Raw genomic sequence first — 10,880 nt, 5'->3', positions numbered from 1 at the left:
GTGGCTCTGAAGCTCCAGATGTTTGTGGTGTATCATCACCTTCAGACAGAGTGTAGATGATGCAGAACTCTGCTGAGTTTACAGATTGATGCATCAAGTCTGGAGAGATGTGTCAAACCCGGATTCCCAAAATCTCTTCCTTACTGAGGGTTCGGCCTCCTTTAAGTAGAACCTGCCTGTTCTTAGTGACCTTGAACATGCTGCATGTTCCCATCACTGAGCACAAAGAACATGGTGTAATATTGAGCTTATTCTTGGACAAACTTACTGGGTTTGTGTTACTCTCAAAATGTCCAGATTTATACCCAGAACTCCCCGACACAGCTGGTAATTAAAAGACTTTTTATCATTTTCCCAAAACAACTTTAAACAGAAGGAAAACAGAAGTGTTGAATAAATGTTCCACAGAACCAGCTGCAGATGCTTCATCTGATGGGATCTTCTGTTGTTACAGGGAGGTTCTCTCATATATCAGAGATACTAAAGAATATTACTTCATCATCAGAGTCCTCTCTGATGAAGGAGACCTTTCCTCCATCAGCTCTGATCACGGCTGCTGCTCAAGGACAGAAAACACAGGAAAAGGAAAAGAAACCAGAGGAAAAGGAAAAGAAACCAGAGGAAAAGGAAAAGAAACCAGAGGAAAAGGAAAAGAAACCAGAGGAAAAGGAAAAGAAACCAGAGGAAAAGGAAAAGAAACCAGAGGAAAAGGAAAAGAAACCAGAGGAAAAGGAAAAGAAACCAGAGGAAAAGGAAAAGAAACCAGAGGAAAAGGAGGCAACAGCCAGATGTTAACAAACACAGCAGTTCATGAAATTCATCAGACTTTAAATCAGAAAAATAACACAACATTGAGTGAATAACATGTGAATGACACGTTCCTCCGTGACGTTCCTCCTTGATGTTCCTCCTTGATGTTCCTCCTTGACGTTCCTCCGTGACGTTCCTCCGTGACGTTCCTCCTTGATGTTCCTCCTTGACGTTCCTCCTTGACGTTCCTCTGTGACGTTCCTCCTTGATGTTCCTCCTTGATGTTCCTCCTTGACGTTCCTCCGTGACGTTCCTCCTTGACGTTCCTCTGTGACGTTCCTCCTTGATGTTCCTCCTTGACGTTCCTCCTTGATGTTCCTCCGTGACGTTCCTCCTTGACGTTCCTCCGTGACGTTCCTCCTTGATGTTCCTCCTTGACGTTCCTCCTTGATGTTCCTCCTTGATGTTCCTCCTTGACGTTCCTCCGTGACGTTCCTCCTTGACGTTCCTCTGTGACGTTCCTCCTTGATGTTCCTCCTTGACGTTCCTCCTTGATGTTCCTCCGTGACGTTCCTCCTTGACGTTCCTCCGTGACGTTCCTCCGTCACGTTCCTCCTTGATGTTCCTCCGTCACGTTCCTCCGTGACGTTCCTCCTTGATGTTCCTCCGTCACGTTCCTCCTTGATGTTCCTCCGTGACGTTCCTCCGTGACGTTCCTCCGTGACGTTCCTCCTTGATGTTCCTCCGTCACGTTCCTCCTTGATGTTCCTCCGTGACGTTCCTCCGTGACGTTCCTCCGTGACGTTCCTCCGTGACGTTCTTCGGTGACGTTCCTCCTTGACGTTCCTCCGTTCGTCCTGATGTTTCAGGGTTAATTTGTGTGGGAATGATGATCTTTTTTCACATTGAAGAAGTCTGAATCTGTTCTTCCGTGATGTTTATTTTCTAAAATCAAAAGAGTTTCTTTGTGATGGTTTGTGATATTTTTCTGGTTCTTTTTAAATATTTAATGAAAGCAGGCCATAGATTCTGCACCATGATGCCTGTGAAAAATCACTCAGCCAATAAAGAACAGAGGAGTTGAAATGAGTGTCAGGCTGCTCTGTGGAGCCACACATTAATCAGATCTCATCCTGAAACTGTAGTTTATCTTCACTGATTCTCGCTTTATTTCAGTTCATCTCTTTTCTTGGTATTTAAAACCGGGTCGAACCGTTTTCCTCCGCCTGGTGGCTCCCGAACAACAGGTGGCGACACCCACCTGCAGGGGGACCCAGAGGGCCCGGATCCGCAGGAAGAGGAGGAGGAACGGGAGGCTGTCACGGTGCGCTCACCTCAGCCAGCTGGACTTTTCGCTTCTTTGTGTGTGCGTCAGAGGATCCTGCGGCGGAGGAGCCGCTCCGATGAAGAACCGGACCACCCGAACCGGAAACAGCAACACCGAAGAAGACCCCGGAGTGTGATCTGTGAGTATGAGCCCCTCTGTTCGGGATCCGGCTGAACAGGATCAGGCCTTGTTAAAACTCCGGGACAGACTGTTGGTGACGGGCCTGGAAAGTCTTGGAAAGTTAGTGGATCCCAGGCATCATGAATAATAAAGTGATGAAAAAGCAGCGATTAAATTAGTGACGTCAGGAGACACGTGCTGCAGAACCAGTGTGTTTCCACATGAAATAAAGTTTTTAGTCATGGTTGAACAGGAAAATCTTCATTATTCTGCCAAAAATAACACAATAAATCCATCTTTCTGAGCTCATTAATGTTCATCAGGAAGATGCTGATTAATTTCTGATCAGTTTCATCTCTTAAATGTTGGTAAAGTTCTGCAGAATCTCTGAAACAAAGTCTCACATCAAGGCTTGATTGATTAGTGGGTGAAGCACTGCTTACAGTCCAGACCCAGTTCCTGTTCAGCCACTTAACTCTGACCTTTGACCCATTCAGGCAGAAAAAAGGCTCCTAACTCAAGGGATGAACCAGTGTTGTGTCGACACAGAACAGACAACTTAGCAAAGAAGCCGTTTTAAACTGGATCTTTAGGCACTTTGTTACCAGCAGCCTGTCACAGAGACACATCATTTGTTCCCATTTCTTTAGCTGCATCTATGAAAAACAGCAAAGAAAACACAGTTTGACAGACAGAAAATAGGATTTCTGCAGCAACAAGGTGATTCCCAAAGAGCTATCAGCTGAAAACTTGGCATATCTCAGCATGGTGTGCAGTGTGTCCTTAAAACATTTGAGGAAACTGGACAAGTGGAGGACAAAAGAAGAAGTGTCAGGCCTAAAAAACTATCTCCAGCAGATGAACAGGATCTGAAAGTGATGTCCTTAAGAAAGAGGAAAAAATCCAGCTGTGACCTGACAGGACCTGAGAGATGCATCTGGACCTTCAGCTGATCCATCTACTGTTGGCCCAAGCCTCATCAGAAATGGGCTCCATGGAAGGGTGGCTGTCAAGAAGCCGTTCTTAAGGAAGGGAAACAGGGAGAAAAGGCTGAGCTGTGCCAAATGACACAAGAAGTGGACTGAAAATCAGTGGCAACAGGTCTTATGGAGGGATGAATCCTCCCCAGAGCCCGGACCTCAACATTATTGAAGCAGTGTGGGATCATCTGACAGAGAACGGAACAAAAGGCAGCCCACATCCAAAGAAGAGCTTTGGGATGTCCTTCAAGAAGCCTGGAGAACTATTCCTGAAGACTCCTTAAAGAAATGACAGAAAGCTTGTCTCAGAGGGTTCAGGCTGTGTTGGAGAATAAAGGAGCTCAGAGCAGAGATTCACTTTAAAGCTGCTGAGAACTGAGAAAAAACTCTGTTTCTGCCTCAGATTCTGGGTTTATGTTCAGGTTTGAACATGTTTCAGTGGCTTTGGGCTGATCAGGACTGTTCGGGGGCTTAATAACTGTCTTAATAACTGTCTTTGGTCTGATTTCGAGGATTTAAAGGCTCTCTGTTGGTTCAGGCTCGGCTGGAACCGGTGGATCAGGTTCAGCGTCAGACCGGTTGTGCCGGTGTTAGTTTGCCTTTATGGGCGTGTTGCAGGATGTCCTCCAGCCTCACCTCTGTGTGCTTTTCAGCTTTCTGCCAACAGACACTTTCAGCATCCAGTGCAGTTCATGTTTTACAAGAAGTTCCAACCCGTTTGAGAGAAGGTTTTCGTTAGATTTCAGGTAGCTCCAGATGTTCTGACCCGCTGAGCTGCTGCTGTGTTTCAGGTGATGGACGCAGAGAGCGGCGAGCTGTTCCTCGGATGTGCGGCGGGCGGCTGGCAGCTTGACGCTTCCTGCTCCGAACTCGTCTCCAGCGGCTCAGAGAAACCGCTGCAGGACTGGGACCCCGATGGTGTGAGTTTCCCCAGGAGGGGGAAGAGTGGGTCACATGACCTTAGATAGAGAAACATCTGGAATAGATCTGATATGTGTCACGTTTTATTCTCCTTTCAAGAACAAAGCTTCACAGAAATAAACCCATAAAATGTCAGGAGCATATCCCTGCTGTGATTGGCTGAGAGGCAGGACACACCTGGACAGGTGACCAGTCCATCACAGACCGGCTGAAAATCAGTTTGTTTCTGTTAAATAAAAGTTTAAAGATGCCAGATGGAAGCGTTCAGGTGTAAAGTTCAGCTTCAGAGCAGCGGACTGTTAATAATGTGTTAATAATCTCTTAATAATCTATTAATAATGTGTTAATAATGTGTTAATAACGTCTTAATAACGTGTTATTAATCTGTTAATAATCTATTAATTCAGTCGTTTCTTTCTGCTTCAAAAATCATTTAAATTTGAATGAGAAATATTTTCTTCTTCTGCTAAAACTTTAAATTGCAGTTGGTCCCTGACCACTCGCTTCAGATCACATGTCCTGTTTCTAAATGAAGAGCTCTGATTGGTTCCTGCCTCCGCAGACGCTCCACGACAGCGAATCAGAGGACGTCCTTCACGGCGTCGACCCCAACGAGGTGTTCTGCAGCGGGCCAGCGACAGACCCCTCATCAGAGAGCGACAGCGGGATCTCTGAGGAGCCCGTTGTGGAGAGTCCCGTCACCACGGCGACAGCCGTGACCACGGCGACCGGCCGGCTGCCTCCGGCGACCGTGTACCAGGTGGTTTATGACATCAGCGCTGTGGGCGGAGCTGAGAATAAACCTGGACAGGAGAACGTGATCTCCATCGAGCTCGGTGAGCCCGTTTGTGTTTTCTGTCGCTTAGATTGAGGCGGGGAAAGTGGGCGGAGCTTCAGAGCCGAGTGACATCATCTTTGTTAAAACTGAAAGGTCAGAAGGTCACATGCCGCCGTCCTCTTCCAGATGAGTGGAGCTCCCAGCTGCTGCTGTCGGACTCGTGCATCGTCAGCGAGCTGCCGCTGGTCTCCGCCGCCCGGCCCCACGGCAGCCTGAGCGGCGCCAGCCTCGACGGAGACCTGGTGAGACTTCCTGTCCGAGCTGCGCTCCCAGGTGACCCCTGACCCGGAGGACTCACTCTTCTTCTGCTGTTGCAGCTGTTCCCGGACCTGCAGCTGACGGAGGAGGAGCAGAAGCTGCTGACGGAGGAGGGCATGTCTCTGCCCAGCAACCTGCCGCTCACCAAGGTCAGACGCCATCACACCCGGCGCCGCGCAGCTGGGCGACAGCCATGATTTTACCGTTTTTCACCCGCAGGCGGAGGAACGAATCCTGAAGAAAGTCCGGAGGAAAATCCGCAACAAGCAGTCGGCTCAGGACAGCCGGCGCAGGAGGAAGGAGTACATCGACGGGCTGGAGAGCAGGTAAGGCACGCCAGAGAGAAACATCTGGAGCAGCAGCTGGAGCAGCAGCTGGAGCAGCTGGAGCAGAACCAGCTGCAGCTGGAGCAGCAGCTGGAGCAGCAGCTGGTTCAAACACAACAGAAGAAGAAGAAGAAGGAGGAGCAGAGACCTCCTCTGATGTGTTGTTAGAGCGCAGCTTTCAATGATAATTCTGTCGTTTTTGACCTTTGACTGGCTGTGTGTGTGTGTGTGTGTGCGTGTGTGTGTGTGTGTGTGTGCGTGTGTGTGCACGTACGTGCGCGCTCGCAGGGCGGCGGCGTGCTCGGCTCAGAACAAAGAGCTGCAGAGGACGGTGGAGCAGCTGGAGAAACACAACATGTACGAGCTGGTTTTTATTCAGAGTGAATCTGCTGATTATTTTCCTGATTGATCCTTTCTTTGGGTTTGGGTCGGACCGGTTCGGACCGGGTCGGACCGGTTCGGACCGGTTGGTGTGATTCAGAACAGACGTTACGTTACTGTTTCTCTCAGGTCTCTGCTGGCTCAGCTGCGACAGCTTCAGTCTCTCATCACACAGACGGTCAGCAAAGGAGCCCAGACCAGCACCTGCCTACTGGTACGATGCCTCAGATCAATCCGTTTCTGACAGAACCAGAGTTCTGAAGAACCAGAGTTCTACAGAACCAGAGTTCTGAAGAACCAGAGTTCTACAGAACCAGAGTTCTGCAGAACCAGAGTTCTGACAGAACCAGAGTTCTGCAGAACCAGAGTTCTGACAGAACCAGAGTTCTGCAGAACCAGAGTTCTGACAGAACCAGAGTTCTGCAGAACCAGAGTTCTGACAGAACCAGAGTTCTGCAGAACCAGAGTTCTGACAGAACCAGAGTTCTGACAGAACCAGAGTTCTGCAGAACCAGAGTTCTGACAGAACCAGAGTTCTGCAGAACCAGAGTTCTGACAGAACCAGAGTTCTACAGAACCAGAGTTCTGAAGAACCAGAGTTCTACAGAACCAGAGTTCTGCAGAACCAGAGTTCTGACAGAACCAGAGTTCTGCAGAACCAGAGTTCTGACAGAACCAGAGTTCTGCAGAACCAGAGTTCTGACAGAACCAGAGTTCTGCAGAACCAGAGTTCTGACAGAACCAGAGTTCTGCAGAACCAGAGTTCTGACAGAACCAGAGTTCTGCAGGACCAGAGTTCTGCAGGACCAACGCTGTGCTCCTGTCCTCAGATCATCCTGGTCTCGCTGGGTCTGATCATCCTGCCGAGCTTCAGTCCGTTCAGCCGCCGCCCGTCTGCAGACGAGGACTACAGACCCACGGGAGGTTGGTTTCCTGCTGACATCACTTCCTGCTGACATCACTTCCTGCTGACATCACTTCCTGTCTGCTGGGGAGTTTAAATATTACTGCTTTGTTTTAAACATGTCGCTCTAAACAGGAACTGATTTGTTTCTTTACATTTTATTGATTAGTCTGACCTCTGAAACTAATCGTATTTATGAAATTTTGTTGATTTCATCTCCAAAAACCACAAAAAACTCCACGATTCACAATTTAATTTAAATTTCTGTAGTTAAAACAAAGTAAATTTACACTTTTTGAAAGAAGTCCATCTGCTCATGTGTGGAAATCTGTTTCAGTCGGTGTTTAAAAAAGAAATTGATTAATGAACATTAAACGCAGCAGAAGAAGAAATCCTCACTTTTGATCTCTGTAGTTATTTCCAGAAACATCCTGACAGATCCAGCGTCCTCGCAGCTGACGGCAGACGGCGCCGGCACTCCAACGCTCCACGCCGACTCCTCACCGCCGCCCCCTGACCTCAGCCAATCAGGGCCTCCAGAGGGCGCCGCTGGTCTCCAGGAACCTGTCGACGTCCCAGAAAATGCGGCGTCTGATGGGATGATCCATGAGGGAAGCCAGTCGGGGAACGTCTCAGCTGCTGTGCAGGTGACCCGAAAAGGAGGCCATGACACGACGACACTGGCACATGCTGATGAGATGTAGTCGGGCTGCGACCGACCGACAACCACAACTGGACTTCGGTGCCGTGGTCATAGACACTGCAGCTGATGGCGGCCAATTCAGAGAACAAAACACTCCGAGACTGAAGGAGGAGGACGGTGGCTCATTAAAACGAGAGAAAAACAGCCCAGGCCATCCCAGCATTTATCCCAGACCATCCCAGCATTTATCCCAGGCCATCCCAGCATTTATCCCAGACCATTACAGACCATCCCAGCATTTATCCCAGACCATCACAGGCCATCCCAGCATTTATCCCAGACCATCACAGACCATCCCAGCATTTATCCCAGGCCATCCCAGACCATCCAACCATTTATCCCAGACCATCCCAGCATTTATCCCAGACCATCCCAGCATTTATCCCAGGCCATCCCAGACCATCCCAGCATTTATCCCAGGCCATCCCAGACCATCCCAGCATTTATCCCAGACCATCCCAGCATTTATCCCAGACCACCCCAGGCCATCCCAGCATTTATCCCAGACCATCCCAGGCCATCCCAGCATTTATCCCAGACCATCCCAGACCATCCCAGCATTTATCCTAGACCATCACAGGCCATCCCAGCATTTATCCCAGACCATCACAGGCCATCCCAGCATTTATCCCAGACCATCACAGGCCATCCCAGCATTTATTCCAGGCCATCCCAGCATTTATCCCAGACCATCCCATTATTTATCCCAGACCATCCCAGCTTGTAAACATTTTATATTCCATCTGGTGTCTGTTTGGTCTGTTTGAGTCTACAACCAGCAGATGATTAACTCAGCTTAGCGGGGATCGTTAACCTTGTCTGGTGCTACTTCCAGTTTGGAAGTTTGCTCACAGTCTTTATGCTAAGCTAACTCGCTGAACTACTGCTTTACTTTCCATTTTTCACTGAATTGGGAATTCAACTGAATGCAGATTTCTGTTGTTGGTACTAAAAACAGTTTGTTCTTTCTTAGAAAATTGTCATTTTTCTGTTTGGGTTCTTAAATGAGATCAGATCAGACTTGGCTCATGCTAACGCTACCCTCACTGTTTCAGTAAAATGACAGATCTCTGAGACTTTTAGCACAAAAACTTCTGTTTTACAGAAATTACACAGAGTCTGACTCTGAAAACAACCGAAATATAACTCTAAGCTCCTAACGGACCTGTCGCTGCGTTTATAATCTTACACAGAAGCTAATAAAGGCAGGAAGTAAGTCCACTGTCCTGTTAGCATGCTAGTAGCGTAGCAGGCTAACAGGCTAAAGTAGGATATCTGCTTTTCTGAGGGAAAATAGTTTTTTTAAAGGATGAGTTGTTGGGAAATCAATCATAAAAGGGACTTATTTTCTGTCATCTGATGTCAGGGCTGCTGATTTTGTGAATGAAGCTGGATTACAGATTATTTCTGGGGAATTGTTCTTTATTGTAGGCTAATGTTCTTTAGCTCAACAGATTTCTCTTGTATGGACATCATAGCGTCCAGCTTTAACCCCCCAGCACTGAAACCACAGACGCTCCTCGCCTTTCCCTCGATAATGAAGATAACTGACGTTATTGTTTTGTATTTTCTTCACGGGGCAGATTGTGACCGTCGTCACGGTAACCAAACTGCCAGATAAACCAGATAAACGAGCTCATCAGCATCAGCCGTCTGATTTAACCGGGCTGGTGTGGTGGGTCTCTTTGAATCTTCACTTTCAGAGATCTTCTGGTTATTTTTGGGGCGCTGCTGGGGGATTGGGGGGGGGGGTTCTCCTTTACTCTGATTGGTCTGTTGGTTTCTAACTAAATAAAAGGTTAAACGTGTAAAACGGCACACATAAAGACCCACTTTCACACTGTATCTAAGCCAAAATAATCGCCATAGCAACAGCGACCCCCAACCTGAAGCCTGCTACGGAGCGCAGCCGCCCGTCCGGTTCTGCAGAACCACGGTCCGGGTCTGTTGCCTGGACCTGGAGAATGTTGGTCGACTCTTACCTGGTGATCAGAAATGTAACTTTAACCAATAAAATCTGTCCTTTTTAACTTGGAACATCCGTCATAAACTGTCATAAAACTGTTGTAATTTAACTAAATCCTTTATTTAAAGTCTGATGTGGTCAATTAGGAGCTGATTTCAGCTCATGAGACACTTTTTATGAACTTTACATGAATTTTTACATGTTTTATCGGGTCTCTGTTGTCACAGAAATGTTAAACTGGCCTTAAAGTGTTGATTTTCTGCAGCGGCTCAAAGCTAAACTGAGACAGACTCCATCTAAAACCTCCGGCTCCAGTGTTGAACCCGTTACCTGCAGCAGCCGGCAGCAGCCGGCCCGGTTCACCACAGACCGGCGGCAGCAGCCGGCCCGGTTCGCCACAGACCGGCTCTGGCCTCCTCCATGACTTTGTTCCAGTTATTTTCAGATCCCATCCTGATGCTTTGGAAAAGACGCTCAAACCCACATTAAAGCTGTGTAAAATGCAAAGAATGAGCCTGCAATGAGGCCTTCTGCAGCTGTTTGGGACGGAGGCTGAACCGGGCTGAACTGGGCTGAACCGGGCTGAACTGGGCTGAACCGGGCTGAACCGGGCTGAACTGGGCTGAACCGGGCTGAATCGGGCTGAACTGGGCTGAACCGGGCTGAACTGGGCTGAACCGGGCTGAACCGGGCTGAACCGGGCTGAACTGGGCTGAACCGGGCTGAACCGGGCTGAACCGGGCTGAACTGGGCTGAACCGGTTCCCTGTAAAGATGAGGATGATAAAGCTCTGTTTTCTGTCTGTTTCTGAGCTGCTTTAAATGTGTTTTCCGGCACGTTTGAGCGTCTTAAAGGGAAGTTTAAAGACATTCAGCCTGGTCACATGTATCTAACATCTGCCTCTCAGCTTTTTTGTGGCCTTTCTCCTGTTTTATAGATTAAAACCAGATATTATTAATCAAAGTGCTGCTGATGCTGTATCCGAGCTGCTTTTATTTCCTGAAACAGAACATTTTGTCCTCGCTCTGCTCTGATCTCACAGCCTTCATTCACTGAATCTGAATAAAAAGAAACAATCAGACTGACTTATTGTCCCTTTCTTTCAGAGAATGATTATTGGTTTCATTATATCTCCACCGACCAACGTCTCAGAGGATTAAAAAGGGACCTTTGAAAGAGTTCAGATGATGTTTTCTGCACCTCCTACTTCTGCAGTTATGGTCCAAAGTGTTGTATGAAAGCATAGGTCTGCTGCCTCGGTGTCTGCAGCTGAGTGGATAAGGTGTGTTTCCTACCTGTAGCTGAGTGGATAAGGTGTGTTTCCTACCTGTAGCTGAGTGGATAAGGTGTGTTTCCTACCTGCAGCTGAGTGGATAAGGTGTGTTTCCTACCTGCAGCTGAGTGGA

At 48.1% G+C, this 10,880-nt stretch overlaps 1 protein-coding gene across 1 annotated transcript; it reads left to right on the top strand.

The window, feature by feature from the left end:
• Positions 1-2,049: 2,049 nt before the first annotated feature.
• Positions 2,050-10,559, top strand: LOC140315864 (cyclic AMP-responsive element-binding protein 3-like protein 4). The gene is made up of 10 exons (XM_072393454.1): positions 2,050-2,216; positions 3,969-4,097; positions 4,661-4,934; positions 5,063-5,178; positions 5,254-5,343; positions 5,414-5,520; positions 5,809-5,877; positions 6,031-6,115; positions 6,732-6,825; positions 7,220-10,559. The coding sequence occupies exons 2-10, from the start codon at positions 3,972-3,974 to the stop codon at positions 7,507-7,509; spliced, it is 1,251 nt and encodes a 416-aa protein (XP_072249555.1). The 5' UTR covers positions 2,050-2,216; positions 3,969-3,971; the 3' UTR covers positions 7,510-10,559.
• The last annotated feature ends 321 nt before the right edge of the window (positions 10,560-10,880 follow it).

The sequence above is a fragment of the Leuresthes tenuis genome, unplaced genomic scaffold, assembly GCF_036924035.1.
Source record: "Leuresthes tenuis unplaced genomic scaffold, fLeuTen1.0.hap1 SCAF_10, whole genome shotgun sequence".
Taxonomy (NCBI): domain Eukaryota; kingdom Metazoa; phylum Chordata; class Actinopteri; order Atheriniformes; family Atherinopsidae; genus Leuresthes; species Leuresthes tenuis.
This window is presented reverse-complemented; position numbering and strand designations above follow the sequence as displayed.

Excerpts from the sequence above, each read along its gene's own strand:
- LOC140315864 (XM_072393454.1), top strand. The coding sequence starts at position 3,972 with ATGGACGCAGAGAGCGGCGAGCTGTTCCTCGGATGTGCGGCGGGCGGC. Across the intron at positions 5,344-5,413 it reads GCAACCTGCCGCTCACCAAG|GCGGAGGAACGAATCCTGAA; the intron begins GTCAGACGCCAT and ends TTTCACCCGCAG. Across the intron at positions 5,521-5,808 it reads ATCGACGGGCTGGAGAGCAG|GGCGGCGGCGTGCTCGGCTC; the intron begins GTAAGGCACGCC and ends GCGCGCTCGCAG.